We start from the raw sequence: 26,080 nt of genomic DNA on the forward strand, positions 1-26,080 counted from the left end.
ATATTTCAAATGTTTTAATTGTTACTCACAATAATGTCACAATAATGGCACATTGGCACAAAAATGCGTGACCACAGTCCAAACATAAACGCATAGAAAGTTTTGAGAACATTTTGGTTGCACATGATTTAAGGTACACTTACTCAATTTACAGTACACTGTCTCAGAGCAAAACACTTACAGTTTACAGTACAGTACACTGTCTCAGAGCAAAACATGTTGCAGTATGTACAGTATACTGAAATATATAAACATTCAACCACTAGATGGGGGAAAGGATTGGAAGAAAAGGCCAACATTTTCTCAAAAGAATGCTTGAATTTGTATAAATGGCATGCAAAGTGACAGGATATATGCTTAAGCTCAATAAATAGAGAATCCACCAAACAATTACAGTAGTCCCTCATATTTCACCCTAGACGTAGCCTACATTAAAACCAAAATATGGAGTTGTGTTTCTGGAGAAATGTCTCTGGATAAATTCCACTCTCTAACTCATAGAGGCAGCTATGGCTTCAAAGAATGACAGTTCACACAGGTAATCTGAAGCAATACATTCTCTGTTTACAAAGATTTAAATGACAACCAAAATATAAATGGAGAATGGAGTGATCTAACATCATATTTTGGGTTGCGATAGGGTATGTAAATAAATTATATATTTCAAGCATTGATGACTAGGGTATTGATGACTATTAAACTTCAGGAAATATACAAATTGTTACCTTTAAATTAAACGTATGGTAAGTCTTTGACTTAATATATTGAAGCTCAGTACAACATGTTTTTCTTTATCAGTTTGAATAAGTCATGAGGTTATTTTTAAATAGTGAAAAGTGAATTATATCTTCATATTTAGTCTCAGTAACTACTCTGAAATAGAGATCCATAAAAATGAAATAGCCTACAATGCAACAACTATGGTATCAACAAATTAGCTATTTTCGGGTCACAGTAATCTGTGTTGGCACAGATACAAAGGCTGGACTAATGTAGGTGGAACACAAAATGCTCTGATAGATGGAGTCTGCCGTGTCTGCAGGAGTTTGTCGGAGTTTGCAGGAAGGAGTGATTGTCTTCTTAAGGGAGGATGTGCTACATAGATAGGGACAACCAATAAATGGTCCATCATATTAAACGAAACAAGCTAATTAAGAGCTACAATTTAGCCCAAACAGCCTTTTGTTTCCAACGTAGCCTTACAGCCATTGCGTCTACCGAGTAAGTGGCTTTATCTCAAACGCCTGCTCTTTTTATAATATGTACACAGCTGCTATCCACTGGCTAGCTAAACAATGACCAGCTATAAAAAGATACAGGAAAGGCACCTACGTTTAAACAACAGAACAGACATTATAAGAATCATTGGCCCAGCAGTAGCATGGCAAACACACTAGTAAATTATATTAAAAGATGGGTTCAATTTGTTGTAACCTATAAATTGGGATTTGGGACAAAGTCATTTAAAAAGAAGGATTATTCTGATCCTGCTACTAACTCAATGCATAACTATTGAATTGGTCCGTATCATTGATGTCATCGAGGCCTCTATTTGACAGAAGGTCTGTGAGAATGACTTACAAAGAAAGCCTGAAATTATAACATCAGCGCAACAGTTCCAGGGGAATTTTCTCCCATAACAACTGTGCCTCTAAAAGGTTTTCTGGGTGAATATTGTTTTACTTTCATTTTGTTTCAACGTCCTCTTTATGATATACCATCCTCTCCAGGATGTGTGTTGTCATGTCGGCTACTCAGTGACTTCCCATTTTGCTCCTTCATGCTGTGTGAACATCCCCGGTGGCCGCCATGCGATGTAACAGGAGTTTATCATAAACTGATGTCAGTTCAGGGTTGTCTCTACACGATTCCAGTTCTGGTATACCTGTTTGCTCCTCCTAGTCAGAGAGAGGGTGGTAGGGGAGGGAAGGACGGAGAGGGACAGGGAAAAGGGGGCAGAGAGAGGGGAGAGAAAAGAGGTGGGAAAGCAACAAAAGGAATACGAAAAAATATTATTTATTAAATAATTTGTGCCAAAGGAAGGAAGGAAACAGAACACGCCTGACGCCCTCTTGTCTACTATCATTGTTCCGCAGTAGGTAACTCAACAGTCACACCTAGGATCATTCCTAAAGCTAGTGGGAGGAATCATGAAGCCTAACTTAAAAAATCCACAGACTTAGCAAATGCTCTAAAAGACAATGTGAAGAACAAAGGCCTTACTATATACCATATGTGCTGTGTGGCTTCTCATTGTGCAACCCAACCATATCATATGGGCAAAACTGGTTGCAATGACATCAGGCCGGGTATCAGACTCAGGTGGTCTGTGCAACTCAAGTTTGAAAAAAATCGCCTTCACTGGGGCAATGAGACAGGATTATTCAGTCTGTCAGACTTACAGATACAGTGGGGAAAAAAAGTATTTAGTCAGCCACCAATTGTGCAAGTTCTCCCACTTAAAAAGATGAGAGAGGCCTGTAATTTTCATCATAGGTACACGTCAACTATGACAGACAAATTGAGAAAATAAAATCCAGGAAATCACATTGTAGGATTTTTTATGAATTTATTTTCAAATTATGGTGGAAAATATGTATTTGGTCACCTACAAACAAGCAAGATTTCTGGCTCTCACAGACCTGTAACTTCTTCTTTAAGAGGCTCCTCTGTCCTCCACTCGTTACCTGTATTAATGGCACCTGTTTGAACTTGTTATCAGTATAAAAGACACCTGTCCACAACCTCAAACAGTCACACTCCAAACTCCACAATGGCCAAGACCAAAGAGCTGTCAAAGGACACAAGAAACAAAATTGTAGACCTGCACCAGGCTGGGAAGACTGAATCTGCAATAGGTAAGCAGCTTGGTTTGAAGAAATCAACTGTGGGGGCAATTATTAGGAAATGGAAGACATACAAGACCACTGATAATCTCCCTCGATCTGGGGCTCCACGCAAGATCTCACCCCGTGGGGTCAAAATGATCACAAGAACGGTGAGCAAAAATCCCAGAACCACACGGGGGGACCTAGTGAATGACCTGCAGAGAGCTGGGACCAAAGTAACAAAGCCTACCATCAGTAACACACTACGCCGCCAGGGACTCAAATCCTGCAGTGCCAGACATATCCCCCTGCTTAAGCCAGTACATGTCCAGGCCCATCTGAAGTTTGCTAGAGTGCATTTGGATGATCCAGAAGAGGATTGGGAGAATGTCATATGGTCAGATGAAACCAAAATATAACTTTTTGGTAAAAACTCAACTCGTCGTGTTTGGAGGACAAAGAATGCTGAGTTGCATCCAAAGAACACCATACCTACTGTGAAGCATGGGGATGGAAACATCATGCTTTGGGGCTGTTTTTCTGCAAAGGGACCAGGACGACTGATCCGTGTAAAGGAAAGAATGAATGGGGCCATGTATCGTGAGATTTTGAGTGAAAACCTCCTTCCATCAGCAAGGGCATTGAAGATGAAACGTAGCTGGGTCTTTCAGCATGACAATGATCCCAAACACACCGCCCGGGCAACGAAGGAGTGGCTTCGTAAGAAGTTTTTCAAGGTCCTGGAGTGGCCTAGCCAGTCTCCAGATCTCAACCCCATAGAAAATCTTTGGAGGGAGTTGAAAGTCCGTGTTGCCCAGCGACAGCCCCAAAACATCACTGCTCTAGAGGAGATCTGCATGGAGGAATGGGCCAAAATACCAGCAACAGTGTGTGAAAACCTTGTGAAGACTTACAGAAAACTTTTGACCTGTTTCATTGCCAACAAAGGGTATATAACAAAGTATTGAGAAACTTTTGTTATTGACCAAATACTTATTTTCCACCATAATTTGCAAATCAATTCATTAAAAATCCTACAATGTGATTTTCTGGATTTTTTTCTCATTTTGTCTGTCATAGTTGACGTGTACCTATGATGAAAATTACAGGCCTCTCTCATCTTTTTAAGTGGGAGAACTTGCACAATTGGTGGCTGACTAAATACTTTTTTTCCCCACTGTATAAGATCCTTGCATAGTGCTAAATCTTACAGTTGTAGCCATGAGGGCTGCAAAAGCTGGTGTATTGTCTATCAGCCTGTAGCATTTTTACTAACCTGGTTATCAGTTTGTTCTTTGTAAGTAATCGTTGCATACTCAATGTCAACTTGCACTCTTTCGGATGAATCTATGAAGACAAATAAAGTCAAGTAAATACAAGGCGAGGGTGTGACTAACTGACAGAGACATACAGATGCTCACCCCCCAGGACAGGTTCCGCAAACACTCAGGACTCATGTTAGTATGGGTACCTGTCTCACTGCTAGCGTTCTTTTTGGCGCCATGGAAGCCAATCTATAAAGTAATGTCAGAGTGTGTTCGTGTGTGTGCTTTCTGCTTTTTCAACATTTAGAGAAGTGTATCAGACAGGTCTGAGATAATAATACTGTCTGACCAAGCAGAGGAAGTGTGCCACTTTATTTGACCTGCATCCTGTGTTCAAGCAAACAGTTCCTACCTTTTTCAAAATCCTTGATTTAAAAAAAAGCTGATTATGACATGTTTTGACTGACCTTACACCTCTAAAAGATAAATACCTGCCTTGTGAGTGTTCATTTCCCCTCTTCTTTAGATAGATAGCAAGTCCAACCAGCCCCAAGACAACCAAAACGCAGATTACAGCAATAATAAGCATACCCCGAGTCATCTCATCACTGTCTGAAATAAATAAAACACAAGGATATAGTGTAAAATATTGCAAGGCTTTGGCAGTATGTTTTAAATGGGCTCAACTAATAGTTTCACTTAATTATTTTGGTAGTTGCTATATTGCTTTAATTCAGAATTCATACTCTTACCTGTCTCCTTGTGATGACCATCTTCACTGCAACATTTTGGGACAAGCGCTGTCTTGTTGCTGACAGGGTTGGCAGCCACACAGCTGTAGGCAGAGTTGTAGTCCTTTCCCTCTACCTCCAAACGGAGGTTGGTGGTAAGATCACGACTGCTGGTCTGGTTGAGTTTTTCCTCTCCCAGGTACAAGGTCAAAGTCACCTCTTTTTCGTTGTCCACAGAACACACCACACTACAGGAGCTGTTGTCACACTCCGTCACCTGAGGTTTGGAAACAACAGCTGGAAGACAAAAAGTAAATAAATTGGAGGAATGGAACTTATATTTAATGTTTTTGTAATATACCACACACACACACACAAACACACTTACAGTAAAGAGTGAGGTTAAATTTAGATGTCCTCTTCCCTCCATCTTTATTCTCCACAGAATAAACACCAGCATCTTCTATCTGTACGTCTGACAGACTGAATAATCCTGTCACATTGTCCCAGTGAAGGCGATTTTTAAATATCTCTTCTGGATCTATTTGGCTTTGTCCATTGAGCACAAATGCATTAGTGTCTTCTCCATACCTTAAATAGCCATTTTTAAACACTCTCTCTGGAAAAGTTAAAGACTGTCCCAAGATGCCTTTCACCTGCTGTGTCGCAGACTGGACTGTTTGCTGGGAAGCACAGAGTACTGTGGACAGAGAAAGACTCAATATCAACACAATAGCAGTATTCCAGGAGGTCTGCAAAACAGTCGCACACCAAATATCACAATGCCTGGATAAGTGTTTAACATGTCAGTAACCACATCCATATGATATTGTGATCTGATGCCAGACTGCACTGAAGATGACAATGACATTCAATCATTAGTTAATTTTTGCTGCACGTCTGCAATGTAGTCGCCTGCAATGACACTACTGACTTGAGTATCACAGTCCTTCTTAGTTATTTACAGGCCTGATGTGATGTGAAGTCAGGAAACAAGTGTTACGACTGGTAGTTGAATATGTTGTCTGAAATACATTATCTGAGCAAGGGAAAATCTTCCACCAATTGACTTTAATTTTCTTTCCAAAATAAAAAAAGTCAAAGATCACTGAAAAGCACGACAGGGATATTTCACAAAAAATACTACAACGTGATTTTCCACTACAGCCTCTTAAACCGTAATATAGCCTGGATTGCATCCTTTCAATTTCATGGTCAGAGGTGCATTGCAGCATGATAGAGGACTAATGTAGGCATTAGCCTATGTGTTATTTGTTTAAACCAGTGGCGACCCGTCATTCAGGGAAGGTGGGGCAGAGCCCACGTTTTTGGGCTTGCCTGTTTTGCATGTTATTTTGGCATTAATACATGTCACATATCAGTTTGCAAACAATGTAAAAAAATATATATAATTTAGTTAATAAAGCCGCATACAAACATGGTCTCTTTTATATTTTCTTGAGTAAAGCAGCTCCAAAATGCAGGTGTTTCAGCCTACATCAGTGATTTCTGGCATGGTGGGGCAAGCCAGCAGAAGATACGGAGCGTTGCGCCGTGATTGGCTCAGTGTTCTGTCACTCATGGGGACACTACGTCACCGCCAAGTCTAAGGGTAGAATATTCAAGCCCTTTGGGTCCTGCCATAGAGTTACATTAGAAGTGCCCTTCCAAGAAGGCTCAAGGTCATTGGCCACAGATAAAATGACGTCAAATCACATTAAAATGTACAGTAGCTTTGATTGGACTGATCATGTCAACATCATACTTTCAAAATCTTAGCTAGCAGTCATCATCATGAATCAAGTCGACAAGCTACTGGCAAATCCTTTTTAATCCTTGTCATATGAAGATAAATAATGAAGAGAAATTATAGATAAAACATATCAGCGCTCATAAACATTACACAACAAGTTGGATGTATTGTATGCTGCTGCATAAATGATGTAATCTGCCAAGGAGATATGTATACTGTAGCTAAGAAAGTAATACTAAGTGTATGTTGTGTAGTAAGATGTTAGTAGCCCATGTGCCTCACCCTAATAATTTGGTCTATTTACCCCTCTTAATTTCGCCTACTGTTCTGACTTGGTGGTGCACATAGAACCTGTTTTAGAGAAATGTAATCATAGAATATTGTAAGAGCTTTCATTGTGTGTTTATATGCCCCCTTCATTTATTCTATGGTTCTGACTTAGTGTACAGGGAGAACACTATAAGAACGGCCCATGTTCTGGATTCTGTCGCGCTACATTTCAAAAGTGCTAAACAAATAGTTATACTGACCACATCCGTCCTAGCTCGTTCATTCATGTCTTAATCGAAATTACGGACTGTCTCTTATACGCTTGTCCTCCCATTATGCCATAGATTGTACATCTCAATTGTCATTAGAAACAACATTTGTTTAAGCAAGTCAGCCATTTCAGCTGTTTTGATGCCAGAAAAGGCTCCGCTGATAGCCAGGCTCCGCTGATAGCCAGGTTCAAGACCTCGTCTTGAATCCATCAAAGCCTAGGCCTAGGTGTGTGGAGGAGACACACATATTGTACAATATGAGTCGGAAATTATAGTCCTAAAAAAGCTTTTCAGTTCCAAAAGCCTATCTCTCTCGTTTTAGTTTTATAAAAACAATGCTGTTCGCTCAATAGGCCTATTTGGAAGTTGATAAAATATTTTCGTATATATATAAGTATTTTTGTATCAGCAGCAGCCATTTGCTTTCAAACCTGTTCTATCCCACAACCATATTTTAAATATTGCGAAAGGCCTGTTTTGGCTGCAAGCTGTTCACTGACATATTTGCCAAGCTTTCCCGACTGTAGGCAATGCCTTGTGATTGGGCTACACACAATCCACAGCTAGGCTATAAAAAAATGTAATAAAAAAAATGTATGGCTTAATTATAGACCTACTCCTGGTGCAGTATTCTGAAATATTTCATTTATTTCTGAACAGACTGCAGTAATTCTATAACTTTCGCAAATGTATTTCAATTTCTCAGGAGTGCTGCAGCCCCACCAGCGCCCTTCCCATTATTCTATAAGGAAATAAATGATGAAGTACAACTCTGGAGAGATGGTAGTTGCAAGGTCAAGGAAAGAGATCATAGAAAGTGAATCTCATTCTGGTTCTGTGAGAGATACAGGCACGCTTCTCTCTCGCACCACAGTAACTGCCACAAGTTGGTCTCTAGGCTACAATGTTGCGCAAATCATAAATCCGAGCTGGCCCAACCCGAATCAATTCTTAGAATATCCGGTGCGGCCTGATATTAGGCTACGTTTTTTTTTTTGGGGGGGGGGGGCAGGAGAATTACAGAGGAGACAACTCTAATTAACTCTGATCACTTTTATTCTAACTTTTACATTGCAAACAGTGAAAATTATGTTTCTTGCCATGAGAGGTACCGGATCCTGTAAAATAGGTTTCGGAACAGTCCAAAACTGAGAGGTGCCAGATCCTGTTTTCAAATTAAGCACTGGTTTCATTGTCACATCCTCTGAAGAGACATAGGCTTACTGTATGTGGCATTTGGCCTCAGTTAGGCATTAGGTTACTATTAGCTCTATGTACATAATGTATTTGTCCTTCTATAGTTAACTGTATAAATTGGGTGTACAGTGTTGTCGGGAATTATTAGATCCCTTAATAAAGATTAGGAAAAAAATACCGTATGCTGAGCTATATTGTATGCTCCAAAAATCGATTTTTTAAAATTATTTTATACTAATACAATTGTTCAGAGTAAGAGATTTTGTTTAACAAGAAATACAAAAAAATCTCTAAAAGATGGGAGTCACGATAATTGGATATCCTGTTTTCAATACTCCAGGACCCTCCCCTTGCAAGGATAATGACACTGAGCCTTTTTTCTAAAATGTTTTATGAGATTGGAGATCAAATTGGGAGGGATCTTAGACCATTCCTCCATAGAGAATCTTTCCAGATCGTTGATATCCTTCGTCTGCGCTTATGGACTGCCCTTTTCAATTCAAACCACAGGTTTTCAATAGGGTTCAAGTCCGGAGACTGAGATGGCTATTGCAAAATGTTGAATTTGTGGTCAATTAACCATTTCTTTGGGGATTTGGATGTGTGCTAGTGGTTATTTCCTTGCTGGAAGATTCACTTGCGGCCAAGTTCCAGCCTCCTGGCAGAGGCAACCAGGTTTTTGGCTAAAATGTCCTGGTACTTGGTAAAGTTCATGATACCATTGACCTTAACAAGGGCCCCAGGTATTCATACCATTTACTCAGTACTTTGTTGAAGCACCTTTGGCAGCGATTACAGCCTCGAGTCTTCTTGGGTATGACGCTACAAGCTTGGCACAGCTGTATTTGGGAAGTTTCTCCCATTCTTCTCTGCAGATCCTCTTAAGCTCTGTCAGGTTGGATGGGGAGCGTTGCTACACAGCTATTTTCAAGTCTCTCCAGAGATGTTCGATCGGGTTAAAGCCAGGCTCTGGCTGTTTCACTCAAGGACATTCAGAGACTTGTCCCGAAGCCACTCCTGCGTTGTCTTGGCTGTGTGCTTAGGGTCATTGTCCTGTTGGAAGGTGAACCTTTGCCCCAGTCTGAGGCCCTGAGTGCTCTGGAGCAGGTTTTCATCAAGGATCTCTCTGTACTTTGCTCTGTTCATCTTTCCCTCGATCCTGACTAGTCTCCCAGTCCCTGCTGCTGAAAAACATCCCCACAGCATGATGCTTCCAGCACCATGCTTCACCGTAGGGATGGTGCTAGGTTTCCTTCAAACGTGATGCTTGGCATTCAGGCCAAAGAGTTCAATCTTGGTTTTATCAGACCAGAGAATCTTGTATCTCATGGTCTGAGAGTCTTTTAGGTGCCTTATGGCAAACTCCAAGCGAGCTGTCATGTGCCTTTTACTGAGGAGTGGCTTCCGTCTGGCCACTCTACCATAATGGGCTGATTGGTGGAGTGCTGCAGAGATGCTTGTCCTTCTGGTAGGTTCTCCCATCTCCATAGAGAAACTCTTGAGCTCTATCAAAGTGACCATTTGGTTCCCTGACCAAGGCTCTTCTACGTTGATTGCTCAGTTTGGCCGGGTGGCCAGCTCTAGAAAGAGCCTTGGTGGTTCCAAACTTCTTCCATTTAAGAATGATGGAGGCCACTGTGTTCTTGGGGACCTTCAATGCTGCAGACATTTTTTGGTACCCTTCCCCAGATCTGTGCCAAGACACAATCCTGTCTCGGAGCTCTACGGACAATTCCTTCGACCTCATGGCTTGGTTTTTGCTCTTACATGCACTGTCATCTGTGAGACCTTATATACAGTGAGGGAAAAAAGTATTTGATCCCCTGCTGATTTTGTACGTTTGCCCACTGACAAAGACATGATCAGTCTATAATTTTAATGGTAGGTTTATTTGAACAGTGAGAGACAGAATAACAACAACAAAAATAAAAAATTAACGCATGTCAAAAATGTTATAAATTGATTTGCTTTTTAATGAGGGAAATAAGTATTTGACCCCTCTGCAAACATGACTTAGTACTTGGTGGCAAAACCCTTGTTGGCAATCACAGAGCTCAGACGTTTCTTGTAGTTGGCCACCAGGTTTGCACACATCTCAGGAGGGATTTTGTTCCACTCCTCTTTGCAGATCTTCTCCAAGTCATTAAGGTTTCAAGGCTGACGTTTTGCAACTCGAACCTTCAGCTCCCTCCACAGATTTTCTATGGGATTAAGGTCTGGAGACTGGCTAGGCCACTCCAGGACTTTAATGTGCTTCTTCTTGAGCCACTCCTTTGTTGCCTTGGCCGTGTGTTTTGGGTCATTGTCATGCTGGAATACCCATCCACGACCCATTTTCAATGCCCTGGCTGAGAGAAGGAGGTTCTCACCCAAGATTTGACGGTACATGGCCCCGTAAATCGTCCCTTTGATGCTGTGAAGTTGTCCTGTCCCCTTAGCAGAAAAACACCCCCAAAGCATAATGTTTCCACCTCCATGTTTGACGGTGAGGATGGTGTTCTTGGGGTCATAGGCAGCATTCCTCCTCCTCCAAACACGGCGAGTTGAGTTGATGCCAAAAAGCTCCATTTTGGTCTCATCTGACCACAACACTTTCACCCAGTTCTCCTCTGAATCATTCAGATGTTAATTGGCAAACTTCAGACAGGCCTGTATATGTGCTTTCTTGAGCAGGGGGACCTTGCGGGCGCTGCAGGATTTCAGTCCTTCACGGCGTAGTGTGCTACCAATTGTTTTCTTGGTGACTATGGTCCCAGCTGCCTTGAGATCATTGATAAGATCCTCCCGTGTAGTTCTGGGCTGATTCCTCACCGTTCTCATGATCATTGCAACTCCACGAGGTGAGATCTTGCATGGAGCCCCAGGCCGAGGGAGATTGACAGTTCTTTTGTGTTTCTTCCATTTGCGAATAATCGCACCAACTGTTGTCACCTTCTCACCAAGCTGCTTGGCGATGGTCTTGTAGCCCATTCCAGCCTTATGTAGGTCTACAATCTTGTCCCTGACATCCTTGGAGAGCTCTTTGGTCTTGGCCATGGTGGAGAGTTTGGAATCTGATTGGTTGATTGCTTCTGTGGACAGGTGTCTTTTATACAGGTAACAAGCTGAGATTAGGAGCACTCCCTTTAAGAGTGTGCTCCTAATCTCAGCTCGTTACCTGTATAAAATACATATCTGGGAGCCAGAAATCTTTCTGATTGAGAGGGTGTCAAATACTTATTTCTCTCATAAAAATGCAAATCAATTTATAACATTTTTGACATGCGTTTTTTATTTTTTTTATTTGTTATTCTGTCTCTCACTGTTCAAATAAATCTACCATTAAAATTATAGACTTATCATTTCTTTGTCAGTGGGCAAACGTACAAAATCAGCAGGGGATCAAATACTTTTTTCCCTCACTGTATACACAGATTTGTACCTTTCCAAATCATGTCCAATCAATTGAATTTACCACAGGTGGATTCCAATCAAGTTGTAGAAACATCTCAAGGATGATCAATGGAAACAAGAGGCACCTGTGCTCAATTTCAAGTCTTATAGGAAAGGGTCTGAATACTTATTTAAATAAGGTATATATATATATACATATGTCTAAAAACCTGTTTTCACTTTGTCATTATGGGGTATTGTGTGTAGATTGAAAATTTTAGAATAAGGCTGTAATGTAACAAAATGTGGAAAAAGGGAAAGGGTCTGAATACTTTCCGAATGTACTGTATGCGCAGCACTTCCTTCAATGTATCGAATCAGTTTTATTTTCTTGTTCAAACCGCGAGCAATCCCTGTCAAACTCATACATTTCTCTCTAAACATAAGGATATCGATTTGCACGAGACTAGTATTATCAGAGGACTTTGGAGTTTGCCAAATAACAGTACATTCTGGTTAGTCAATGTCCAGATTTCACTTTCCATTTAACCCATCTAAACAGACGGCTTCAGTTCCCTTGACATGCCACAGGCCTATTTGAAGTCCCTTCTTGTGACTGTCGAATGTGTATAGCGCCTCACAATCATCAAACAGAACATAGCCGCACTGCTATCATCCTCTTTTACCGCTTCACCAAACATTTTTCAAACATGACTTGTCTGGCCCTCGGTCATCCAACTCAGGATTGTAAATCCGGCCTCTTTCTCTGATGACTAAATTTGCCCACGATGGATCGCCTTCCTGTTCAAGTGAGCACAACAAGGTGAGTCCAAAAATGTCTTGTAAATGATGTAATACAGTGGGGGAAAAAAGTATTTAGTCAGCCACCAATTGTGCAAGTTCTCCCACTTAAAAAGATGAGAGAGGCCTGTAATTTCCATCATAGGTACACGTCAACTATGACAGACAAATTGAGAAAAAAAATCAAGAAAATCACATTGTAGGATTTTTAATGAATTTATTTGCAAATTATGGTGGAAAATAAGTATTTGGTCACCTACAAACAAGCAAGATTTCTGGCTCTCACAGACCTGTAACTTCTTCTTTAAGAGGCTCCTCTGTCCTCCACTCGTTACCTGTATTAATGGCACCTGTTTGAACTTGTTATCAGTATAAAAGACACGTGTCCACAACCTCAAACAGTCACACTCCAAACTCCACTATGGCCAAGACCAAAGAGCTGTCAAAGGACACCAGAAACAAAATTGTAGACCTGCACCAGGCTGGGAAGACTGAATCTGCAATAGGTAAGCAGCTTGGTTTAAAGAAATCAACTGTGGGAGCAATTATTAGGAAATGGAAGACATACAAGACCACTGATAATCTCCCTCGATCTGGGGCTCCATGCAAGATCTCACCCCGTGGGGTCAAAATGATCACAAGAACGGTGAGCAAAAATCCCAGAACCACACAGGGGGACCTAGTGAATGACCTGCAGAGAGCTGGGACCAAAGTAACAAAGCCTACCATCAGTAACACACTACGCCGCCAGGGACTCAAATCCTGCAGTGCCAGACGTGTCCCCCTGCTTAAGCCAGTACATGTCCAGGCCCGTCTGAAGTTTGCTAGAGTGCATTTGGATGATCCAGAAGAGGATTGGGAGAATGTCATATGGTCAGATGAAACCAAAATATAACTTTTTGGTAAAAACTCAACTCGTCGTGTTTGGAGGACAAAGAATGCTGAGTTGCATCCAAAGAACACCATACCTACTGTGAAGCATGGGGGTGGAAACATCATGCTTTGGGGCTGTTTTTCTGCAAAGGGACCAGGACGACTGATCCGTGTAAAGGAAAGAATGAATGGGGCCATGTATCGTGAGATTTTGAGTGAAAACCTCCTTCCATCAGCAAGGGCATTGAAGATGAAACGTGGCTGGGTCTTTCAGCATGACAATGATCCCAAACACACCGCCCGGGCAACGAAGGAGTGGCTTCGTAAGAAGCATTTCAAGGTCCTGGAGTGGCCTAGCCAGTCTCCAGATCTCAACCCCATAGAAAATCTTTGGAGGGAGTTGAAAGTCCGTGTTGCCCAGTGACAGCCCCAAAACATCACTGCTCTAGAGGAGATCTGCATGGAGGAATGGGCCAAAATACCAGCAACAGTGTGTGAAAACCTTGTGAAGACTTACAGAAAACGTTTGACCTGTGTCATTGCCAACAAAGGGTATATAACAAAGTATTGAGAAACTTTTGTTATTGACCAAATACTTATTTTCCACCATAATTTGCAAATAAATTCCTTAAAAATCCTACAATGTGATTTTCTGGATTTATTTTTCTCATTTTGTCTGTCATAGTTGACGTGTACTTATGATGAAAATTACAGGCCTCTCTCATCTTTTTAAGTGGGAGAACGTGCACAATTGGTGGCTGACTAAATACTTTTTTTCCCCACTGTATGTCAGGAAGATATGTATACTGTAGCTAAGAAAGCAATACTAAGTGTATGTTGTGTAGTAAGATGTTAGTAGCCCATGTGCCTCACCCTAATAATTTGGTCTATTTACCCCTTTTAATTTCGCCTACTGTTCTGACTTAGTGGTGCACATGTAGCCTATAACCTGTTTTAGAGAAATGTAATCACAGAATATTGTAAGAGCTTTCATTGTGTGTTTATATGCCCCCTTCATTTATTCTATGGTTCTGACTTGGTGTACAGGGAGTGTTGTGGAAAATAATCACTATACTTTATTACAAATCAAAATACTTCCAGAGTTTTTGTAGAACTAAGAATGACTTTATTACAATTTCAACAAAGCCAGGCCGGTCTGCAGAGTAGCGGCCCCTGTTCTTCTCTCCCTCCATCTTATTTAGTGCCCTCCACAAACCCTAGCTTTAAATCCCTCCCTTCTCAGTTTCCCGCTCTTTTATTGCTCCGCCCACTCCCTTTGTCTATGGTGGTGGCTACATTCGACTTTCATTCAGTTCAGAATCAATAGGAATACACTCAATCAATCCCTTATCTTGCAAAAACACTAATGTTTAGTTTAAACTCTGTTCAACCCTGGCACCGCTCTTTATCACTTTGTGTGAAGAGAGAGACAAAAGGCTACAGGCTAGTTTCAGTCCCTGATAAGATAGGACAGCCTTGGATTTAAGTAAAAGCAAGGAATTTGACCCTAAGTCAGATTCCCTCTTTTACCCACACACACAGTGAAATGACCCAATTCAGTTAGCCACAAAGAATGTTAACTATATGTTCTTGATTAACTCAGTTTTATCTCATAGTCCACTAAACAATTTCCAACAGGAGAACACTATAAGAACGGCCCATGTTCTGGATTCTGTCGCTGTACATTTCAAAAGTGCTAAATAAATAGTTATACTGACTTCGTCCGTCCTAGCTCATTCGTTAATATCTTAATCGAAATTACGGACTGTCTCTTATCCGCTTGTCGTCCCCTTATGCCATAGTTTGTACATCTCAATTGTCATTAGAAACCACATTTGTTTAAGCAAGTCAGCCATATCAGCTGTTTTTTTTAAGGCAGTAAATGAGGCTGAATGAACTGTTTCGCTGCCAGACAAGTCTCCACTAATAGCCAGGTGTAGCAGTGGTAAGATGTTGGAACTGCTGTTGGGATAGCTTTATGTAGGCCCTAACAATTTGTGGGCAATTAATGTATTGTTTAGTGTGTTGTGTAGTGTCTTTGCTGTCATGCATCCCACTTTATTAATTTTTTTGCCCCACAAAGATTTACATGCTACAATCGCCACTGGTTGAAATAAGGTTTAGTGTTGACAACACAAAAAAAGTGATCAGAGCTTGATGGTTGTCCTACTGGTGCAGTAGTAGGAGCTTTCAGTCAGCTGCAGCTTTCAGTCAGCTAGACTCGAGTCCTGTGAGCAAGCTACAGACCGTGACTCTACAGAGGGTGGTGTGGACGGCCCAGTACATCATTGGGGTTGAGCTCCCAGCCATTGAGGGCATCTACACCAGACGGTGTCTGAGGAAGGCCCGGAAAATCATCAAAGACTACAGCCACCCCAGCCATGGACTGTTCTGTCCGCTACCCTATCGGAGCATCAAATCTCAAACCAGAGACAGCTTTTCAATGTAAGCAAGTCTGTTGAACAGCTAATTTAGAGCTGATTACCTCCACCCATATGCACTGACTGTTCCTGCAATGATTATATGCACACACAAAAAAGGTTTTGGCTATGAGCAAGGTGCAGCAAATGTTTCATTGACTGCTTAATTTGTCAATCGGGAGATGCCGGAACAAAAAGTGAGCGCGATAGGTGGGTGACCTGGGAAGCTCTTAGGTACTGGAAAATCACCTTTATAATAAAGCATTGCATGCATATCATCGCATTTGCGTAGTGGTTTAGACTAGAGCGTTTGCAGAATTTTTTTTGTAGCCTTTTATAAATGCATTTCATGCAATTCTATGTCATTTTACATGACTGGAGACTTTAGCAGAATATTTTTTAATACTGCACAAATGATTGAAATGTCAGGCTACTTTGACAATGACAAACTGAGAATGTGAGAACATTAAAAACGACCTTGTCTTGAATCCATCAAAAGCCTAGACCTAGGTGTGTGGAGGAGACACACACACATTGTACAATGTGAGTAGGAAATTAAAGTCCTAAAAAAGCTTTCCAGTTCCAAAAGCCAGTTCTCTCGTTTTAGTTTGTAAAAACAATGCTCTTCGCTCAATAGGCCTATTTGGAAGTTGATCAAATATTTTCGTATATATAAGTATTTTTGTATCAGCAGGAGCCATTTGCTTTCAAACCTGTTCTATCCCACAACCATAGTTTAAATATTTGCGAAAGGCCTGTTTTGGCTGCAAGCTGTTCACTGACACATTTGCCAAGCTTTCCCGACTGTAGGCAATGCCTTGTGATTGGGCTACACAAAATCCACAGCTAGGCAAAAAAGAAGAAAAAAAAACATTGATCCTCTGTGGCTAAATTATAGACCTACTCCTGGTGTAGTATTCTGAAATATTTCATTTATTTCTGAACAGACTGCAGTAATTCTATAACTTTCGCAAACGTATTTCAATTTCTCAGGAGTTCTGCAGCCCCACCAGCACCCTTCCCATTATTCTATAAGGAAATAAATGATGAAGTACAACTCTGGAGAGATGGTAGTTGAAGGGTCATGTCTATCAGAGCAGAGATAATTACAGAGAAGGCAGCTCTAATTAACTCTGATCACTTTTATTCTACCTTTTACATTGCAAACAGTGAAAATTATGTTTCTTGCCATGAGAGGTACCGGATCCTGGAAAATAGGTTTCGGAACAGTCCAAAACTGAGAGTTGCCAGATCCTGTTCTCAAATTAAGCACTGGTTTCATTGTCACATCCTCTGAAGAGACATAAGCTTACTGTATGTGGCATTTGGCCTCAATTAGGCATTAGGTTACTATTAGCTCAATGTACATAATGTATTTTTCCTTCTATAGTGAACTGTATAAATTGGGTGTACAGTGTTGTCGGGAATTATTGGATCCCTTGATAAAGATGAGCAAAAAATATTTTATACTGAGCTATATTGTATGCTCCAAAAATCGATTAAAAAATAATTTTTAATACTAAAACAACTGTTCAGAGTAAGAGATTTTGTTTAACAAGTAATACAAAAAAAGTATTATTTGATCTCCTGTTTTCAATACTCCAGCACCCTCCCCCTGCAAGGATAATGACACTGAGCCTTTTTCTAAAATGTTTTATGAGATTGGAGAACAAATTGGGAGGGATCTTAGACTATTCCTCCATACAGAACCTTTCCAGATCCTTGATATCCTTCGTCTGCGCTTATGGACTGCCCTTTTCAATTAAAACCACAGGTTTTCAGTAGGGTTAAAGTCTGGAGACTGAGATGGCTATTGCAAAATGTTGATTTTGTGGTCAATTAACCATTTCTTTGGGGATTTGGATGTGTGCTAGTGGTTATTGCCTTGCTGGAAGATTCACTTGCGGCCAAGTTCCAGCCTCCTGGCAGAGGCAACCAGGTTTTTTGGCTAACATGTTCTGGTACTTGGTAAAGTTCATGATACCATTGACCTTAACAAGGGCCCCAGGACCAGTGGAAGCAAAATAGCTCCATAATATCAAAGATCCACAACCATATTTTACAGTAGGGAAGAGGTATTTTCTACATATGCATTGTTCTTTCAAAGACCAAACTCAGCGCTGGTGTGTGTGGCCAAAGAGCCCTATTTTCATGTCATGCAGTGCATTCGAAAAGTATTCAGACCCCTTGACATATTCCACATTGTGTTACATTACAGCCGTATTCTAAAATGGATTAAATTGTTTTTCCCCTCATCAATCTTCACACAATACCCCATAATGACAAACCAAAAACAGGTTTCTATACATTTTTGCAAATGTACTAAAAATACAAAAACAGATTTACATAAGTATTCATACCCTTTACTCAGTACTTTGTTGAAGCACCTTTGGCAGCGATTACAGCCTCAAGTCTTTTTGGGTATGACGCTACAAGCTTGGCACAGCTGTATTTGGGGAGTTTCTCCCATTCTTCTCTGCAGATCCTCTCAAGCTCTGTCAAGTTGGATGGGGAGCGTTGCTGCACAGCTATTTTCAGGTCTCTCCAGAGATGTTCGATCAGGTTAAAGTTCAGGCTCTGGCTGTTTCACTTAAGGACATTCAGAGACTTGTCCCGAAGCCACTCCTGCGTTGTATTGGCTGTGTGCTTAGGGTCATTGTCCTGTTGGAAGGTGAACCTTCGCCCCAGTCTGAGGCCCTGAGTGCTCTGGAGCAGGTTTTCATCAAGGATCTCTCTGTACTTTGCTCCGTTCATCTTTCCCTCGATCCTGACTAGTCTCCCAGTCCCTGCTGCTGAAAAACATCCCCACAGCATGATGCTTCCAGCACCATGCTTCACCGTAGGGATGGTGCCAGGTTTCCTCCAGACGTGATGCTTGGCAATCAGGCCAAAGAGGTCAATCTTGGTTTCATCAGACCAGAGAATCTTCTCCAAGCGGGCGGTCATGTAACTTTTACTGAGGAGTGGCTTCCGTCTGGCCACTCTACCATAATGGGCTGATTGGTGGAGTGCTGCAGAGATGGTTGTCCTTCTGGAAGGTTCTCCCATCTCCACAGAGAAACTCTGGAGCTCTATCAAAGTGACCATTTGGTTCCCTGACCAAGGCCCTTCTACGTCGATTGCTCAGTTTGGCCGGACAGCCAGCTCTAGAAAGAGCCTTGGTGGTTCCAAACTTCTTCCATTTAAGAATGATGGAGGCCACTGTGTTCTTGGGGACCTTCAATGATGCAGAAATTTTTTGGTACCCTTCCCCAGATCTGTGCCTAGAAACAATCCTGTCTCGGAGCTCTACGGACAATTCTTTCGACCTCATTGCTTGGTTTTTGCTCTGACATGCACTGTCAAATGTGAGGCCTTATATATACACAGGTTTGTGCCTTTCCAAATCACGTCCAATCAATTTAATTTACCACAGGTGGAATCCAATCAAGTTGTAGAAACATCTCAAGGATGATCAATGGAAACAAGAGGCACCTGTGCTCAATTTCGATTCTCATAGGAAAGGGTCTGAATACTTATTTAAATAAGGTGTATATATATACATATGTCTAAAAACCTGTTTTCGCTTTGTCATTATGGGGTATTGTGTGTAGATTGATGAGGATTTGTAAAAAAAAATCAATTTTAGAATAAGGCTGTAATGTAACAAAATGTGGAAAAAGGGAAGGGGTCTTCCAAATGCACTGTATGCTCTGCACTTCTTTCAATGTATCGAATCAGTTTTATTTTCTTGTTCAAACCGCAAGCAATCCCTGTGAAACTCAGACATTTCTCTCTAAACACAAGGATGTCAATTCGCACGAGACTAGTATTATCAGAGAACTTTGGAGTTTGCCAAATAACAGTACATTCTGATTAGTCAATGTCCAGATTTCACTTTCCATTTAACCCATCTAAACAGTAGGCTACAGTTCCCTTGACATGCCACAGGCCTATTTGAAGTCCCTTCTTGTGACTGTCGAATGTGTATAGTGCCTCACAATCATCAAACAGAACATAGCCGCACTGCTGTCATCCTCTTTTACCACTTCACCAAATATTTCCCAAACATGACTTGTCTGGCCATCCCTTTTCTTTATTTTCAACTCTCCTTTCACAGCTTTTCTCTTATTGAATTATATTTAGGCAATGTCCTTTTTGCCTCCATGGATTGACATTATGTTTTTCTGCCCGTTCCCAAAAGCATTATTTGGCGATTGGCTGTGTAGGCTACTTGGCGTGCATTCAGTTGAGCCCTATAGTTTAGGCTTATGCACTAATACCAGATAGCCTAAAATAATGAAAGATAAACTTCAATGTATCCTATAGATATACAATGCACAATAATTATACATTCAGGGATTTTTAAGGTGTTTCTCTTCATTCAAATCAAGTTATTCTAATACATGCGTTTCATCAAATGCTCGCAGTCAAACAAACAACCAATAATACTGCGCACCTCTGGTCATTTTGCTGTATGGTCTGGACTGCATTCTCATCTGCAGCAAATGAAATCGGACCAAGACAACCCTTTTCGAGAAAACCACTGCCCGTTGTTTAATGCGCTCCTGACAGTGGGATAGTTTTCACACCAGTCCAACGATCCAAAATAAGGGGGGAAACGCGCCAGAGTTCGGATAAAATGCTCCAAACTAATTTGTTGTGAAAGCCCGCTAAGATTTGTAAAACTATGCCTCCCCTGGCTCAGGCGATCCCCCGACAAACACACATGCACAACCAGACATTGATTGATTGGAGAGAGCTTGTGTCAATTACAGAACATTTTCTAGAATTTCTACCTGCAGCAACGCTTGTGGTTAATGCTGGAAATACTGATAAAAGCTCAGTGGCTCCATTTCTGCAACAAAAAGCAGGGCCATAACTCCCTAAGCATTACATCTGGATTGTGGATCCTTGAAATTAGGTATTAGCCTACTCGGTGACACCCACAGAACAAATTCTGAAGAGTTTGTACAGGGTCGTAGCTCTTATTGCTCTTGAATGTCTTTATTCTCAGTCAAGACATTCAAGTGAGACACTTACACGCAAAAAAAACACCGCTCTTTTTGTCCCACGCGATGAAATTCATCTTGAGGCACAGAGCAGCATGACCAGAGGAACATCTCAGTTTTGGTGGGCTGACCAGTGACCAGACCATTACCTTTTTAACAAAGTAAATCGTCTCTAGCTCAACCATCTGGTGTCTCTAACTGACAGACAGCCACTGACGACATAATCACAGGAAATCACCAACATGTCCTGTTTAGAGGAGAAAAATCTAATGTCCCATTCGAATGTAGCTTAAATACCACTGAGTTTGAATGTTAATTTAACCTAATGACTTTTACATATTGATATCCATGAAAGGATTTCTTCATTTTGGGGATGAAGCCATGTCCATTGTTCTTCAATGATTCATATAGATTGCAAAATAGTTGGGAAGAGATTTTTGACGTACAGATTCCATGGCATAGTGTTTGTATTCGCAAAAAGACACCGGATTCAAAACGTTTAAATTATTATACAAAATTCTTGCTACCAATATAATGTTATTTATATGGGGGATACAATCTTCCCAGCTCTGCAGATTTTGCTGCGAAGAGACAGAATCATTAGATCATTTGTTTTGGTACTGTCCATTTGTAGCTTGTTTTTGGTCACAGGTCCAGGAATGGCTGAAGGATCGCAATATTTACCTGGAGCTAACCCTGCAGATAGCACTACTGGGTGATCTAAAAAGTCATAGTCAATCGATCAATAATATATATTTTCAATTTACAATCTGTAGAAACAATGAGAATAGAAGGGTTCAGAACTTTTGTGAAACATCACAGTACAGTTGAAAAATATATGGCAAATAGAAATCCAATATGGATGGTGTTAAGAGATTGAAATTGGGAGTTGTTGAATGGAGCTGAAGGATGGGACTAATATCAACTAACAACAACTAATAACAACAAGATAACTAATGTAAAGCATACTGTGTCCATAATAAGTATATAGGTTATACATTGAGAGCTTTTGTGAAAGAGCACAGTTAGAAAAATACGGCATATAGAAGCAAACCGGATGGACATCATGAAAATGATCTGAGAGGTACAGGAAGTTCAGGAGTAAAAACAAACCAAATAGAAATATTGTAAAATTGACTATGTCCATAAAATGTACATAGTATGTTAAGCTGGAAGTAGAGGCCTAAGCTTTGTTGTTCACTAGTTTACTCCAATTAGGGAAGGGGTGATGGGGTTGGAAAGTAATAAAGGGAAATATATTTTAAAAAAGGATATGTGTATGTATATGTACAGTGGGGAGAACAAGTATTTGATACACTGCCAATTTTGCAGGTTTTCCTACTTACAAAGCATGTAGAGGTCTGTAGTTTTTATCATAGGTACACTTCAACTGTGAGAGACGGAATCTAAAACAAAAATCCATGATTTTTAGGTAATTAATTTGCATTTTATTGCATGACATAAGTATTTGATCACCTACCAACCAGTAAGAATTCCGGCTCTCACAGACCTGTTAGTTTTTCTTTAAGAAGCCCTCCTGTTCTCCACTCGTTACCTGTATTAACTGCACCTGTTTGAACTCATTACCTGTATAAAAGACACCTGTCCACACACTCAATCAAACAGACTCCAACCTCTCCACAATGGCCAAGACCAGAGAGCTGTGTAGGGACATCAGGGATAAAATTGTAGACCTGCACAAGGCTGGGATGGGCTACAGGACAATAGGCAAGCAGCTTGGAAAGAAGGCAACAACTGTTGGCGCAATTATTAGAAAATGGAAGAAGTTCAAGATGACGGTCAATCACCCTCGGTCTGGGGCTCCATGCAAGATCTCACCTTGTGGGGCATCAATGATCATGAATGAGGAAGGTGAGGGATCAGCCCAGAACTACACGGCAGGACCTGGTCAATGACCTGAAGAGAGCTGTGACCACAGTCTCAAAGAAAACCATTAGTAACACACTACGCCGTCATGGATTAAAATCCTGCAGCGCACGCAAGGTCCCCCTGCTCAAGCCAGCGCATGTCCAGGCCCGTCTGAAGTTTGCCAATGACCATCTGGATGATCCAGAGGAGGAATGGGAGAAGGTCATGTGGTCTGATGAGACAAAAATAGAGCTTTTTGGTTTAAACTCCACTTGCCGTGTTTGGAGGAAGAAGAAGGATGAGTACAACCCCAAGAACACCATCCCAGCCGTGAAGCATGGAGGTGGAAACATCATTCTTTGGGGATGCTTTTCTGCAAAGGGGATAGGGCGACTGCACCGTAGTGAGGGGAGGATGGATGGGGCCATGTATCGCGAGATCTTGGCCAACAACCTCCTTCCCTCAGTAAGAGCATTGAAGATGGGTTGTGGCTGGGTCTTCCAGCATGACAACGACCCTAAACACACAGCCAGGAAGTGGTTCCGTAAGAAGCATCTCAAGGTCCTGGAGTGGCCTAGCCAGTCTCCAGACCTGAACCCAATAGAAAATCTTTGGAGGGAGCTGAAAGTCCGTATTGCCCAGCGACAGCCCCGAAACCTGAAGGATCTGGAGAAGGTCTGTATGGAGGAGTGGGCCAGAATCCCTGCTGCAGTGTGTGCAAACCTGGTCAAGACCTACAGGAAACGTATGATCTCTGTAATTGCAAACAAAGGTTTCTGTACCAAATATTAAGTTCTGCTTTTCTGATGTATCAAATACTTATGTCATGCAATAAAATGCAAATTAATTACTTACAAATCATACAATGTGATTTTCTGGATTTTTGTTTTAGATTCCATCTCTCACAGTTGAAGTGTACCTATGATAAAAATTACAGACCTCTATATGCTTTGTAAGTAGGAAAACCTGCAAAATCGGCAGTGTATCAAATACTTGTTCTCCCCACTGTATGTATATGTATTTATATGTACAGTGGGGAAAAAAAGTATTTAGTCAGCCACCAATTGTGCAAGTTCTCCCACTTAAAAAGATGAGAGAGGCCTGTAATTTTCATCATAGGTACACGTCAACTATGACAGACAAAATGAGAAATAAAATTCCAGAAAATCACATAGTAGGATTTTTAATGAATTTATTTGCAAATTATGGTGGAAAATAAGTATTTGGTCAATAACAAAAGTTTCTCAATACTTTGTTATATACCCTTTGTTGGCAATGACACAGGTTAAACATTTTCTGTAAGTCTTCACAAGGTTTTCACACACTGTTGCTGGTATTTTGGCCCATTCCTCCATGCAGATCCCCTCTAGAGCAGTGATGTTTTGGGGCTGTCGCTGGGCAACACCGACTTTCAACTCCCTCCAAAGATTTTCTATGGGGTTGAGATCTGGAGACTGGCTAGGCCACTCCAGGACCTTGAAATGCTTCTTACGAAGCCACTCCTTCGTTTCCCGGGCGGTGTGTTTGGGATCATTGTCATGCTGAAAGTCCCAGCCACGTTTCATCTTCAATGCCCTTGCTGATGGAAGGAGGTTTTCACTCCAAATCTCACGATACATGGCCCCATTCATTCTTTCCTTTACACGGATCAGTCGTCCTGGTCCCTTTGCAGAAAAACAGCCCCAAAGCATGATGTTTCCACCCCCATGCTTCACAGTAGGTATGGTGCATCTCAGCATTCTTTGTCCTCCAAACACGACGAGTTGAGTTTTTACCTAAAAGTTCTATTTTGGTTTCATCTGACCATATGACATTCTCCCAATCCTCTTCTGGATCATCCAAATGCACTCTAGCAAACTTCAGACGGGCCTGGACATGTACTGGCTTAAGCAGGGGGACACGTCTTGCACTGCAGGATTTGAGTCCCTGGCGGCGTAGTGTGTTACTGATGGTAGGCTTTGTTACTTTGGTCCCAGCTCTCTGCAGGTCATTCACTAGGTCCCCCCGTGTGGTTCTGGGATTTTTGCTCACCATTCTTGTGATCATTTTGACCCCACGGGGTGAGAACTTGCGTGGAGCCCCAGATCGAGGGAGATTATCAGTGGTCTTGTATGTCTTTCATTTCCTAATAATTGCTCCCACAGTTGATTTCTTCAAACCAAGCTGCTTACCTATTGCAGATTCAGTCTTCCCAGCCTGGTGCAGGTCTACAATTTTGTTTCTGGTGTCCTTTGACAGCTCTTTGGTCTTGGCCATAGTGGAGTTTGGAGTGTGACTGTTTGAGGTTGTGGACAGGTGTCTTTTATACTGATAACAAGTTCAAACAGGTGCCATTAATACAGGTAACGAGTGGAGGACAGAGGAGCCTCTTAAAGAAGAAGTTACAGGTCTGTGAGAGCCAGAAATCTTGCTTGTTTGTAGGTGACCAAATACTTATTTTCCACCATCATTTGCAAATAAATTCATAAAAAATCCTACAATGTGATTTTCTGGATTTTTTTTTCTCAATTTGTCTGTCATAGTTGACGTGTACCTATGATGAAAATTACAGGCCTCTCTCATCTTTTTAAAGTGGGAGAACTTGCACAATTGGTCGCTGACTAAATACTTTTTTCCCCCACTGTATGTATGTGTATATGTATATGTATGTGTATGTGTGTGTATGTATGTACATGTATATATATATATATTTGCGAGAAGAAAAAAAAACATATTGGGGATTGGAAGTGCTGCAGACAATTACATTGATGGCAGTTACAATCTAATTGCAATTTAAAGCTAATCTACCCCACCCCAGAAGAAAAAACGTATTAAGTTTCAAATGAAAAGCTTCAGTCTCAAATAATTATAACAGGCTGCCAGCATGTTGTTTCCAATATATTATTAATCTCTCATCTAAATTAGTCTATGAATCAATAAAGTATTGGCATACTCTGTAGTTGGTGTATAGATTCAAACTGTTATAGCCTACACCTCTTGCTTCCCATGAAAGAGCTCTGTTTTAGATCCTACTCTCTGTCAGTATCTCTCCCTTACTGTAAATATTTGTCTAATAATCAGACAGTATACAAGATGTCTCTCCAGAGAGAGGAATTATATTTTGGAATGAGACTTAGCGATACGCTACACACTGTTTAAATGTGGCAATGTTTAAATGATTTACCATTTACGAATTTGACCACATTTAGTTACCAACATTACTAATTAAAACATTTAACTTTAACAAATATATATATATAATTAGGCTACTTATCTATCATCTCCCACATACACTTTCAGTTAGTGCAGCAAATCAGTAACAACAAAGGAAACATACCATCAATGACAAAATATAGCAGCATGAACGTCAGTCTGGCAAGCCTTCTCCATCCGAACAAGTAATTCATTGCTCTAAAGCTCAAGCTGTTCAATTGTGTGCACTGTGAATAACCTGAAAGA

At 41.0% G+C, this 26,080-nt stretch overlaps 1 protein-coding gene across 1 annotated transcript; it reads right to left on the bottom strand.

The window, feature by feature from the left end:
- Positions 1–26,080, bottom strand: LOC311112394 (SLAM family member 5-like). The gene is made up of 6 exons (XM_084155504.1): positions 25,959–26,080; positions 5,213–5,524; positions 4,846–5,121; positions 4,589–4,705; positions 4,105–4,175; positions 1–1,898 (listed from the first exon to the last, which is right to left on the bottom strand). Exons 1-6 carry the CDS (start codon positions 26,026–26,028, stop codon positions 1,779–1,781), a joined length of 966 nt encoding a protein of 321 aa, XP_084011630.1. The 5' UTR covers positions 26,029–26,080; the 3' UTR covers positions 1–1,778.

The sequence above is a fragment of the Coregonus lavaretus genome (assembly GCF_964263955.1).
Source record: "Coregonus lavaretus genome assembly, chromosome: 38".
In the NCBI taxonomy this organism is placed as follows: Eukaryota; Metazoa; Chordata; class Actinopteri; order Salmoniformes; family Salmonidae; genus Coregonus; species Coregonus lavaretus.

Excerpts from the sequence above, each read along its gene's own strand:
- LOC311112394 (XM_084155504.1), bottom strand. The coding sequence starts at position 26,028 with ATGAATTACTTGTTCGGATGGAGAAGGCTTGCCAGACTGACGTTCATG. Across the intron at positions 4,706-4,845 it reads TGGTCATCACAAGGAGACAG|ACAGTGATGAGATGACTCGG; the intron begins GTAAGAGTATGA and ends TATTTATTTCAG. Across the intron at positions 4,176-4,588 it reads GGGAAATGAACACTCACAAG|ATTCATCCGAAAGAGTGCAA; the intron begins GCAGGTATTTAT and ends TTGTCTTCATAG.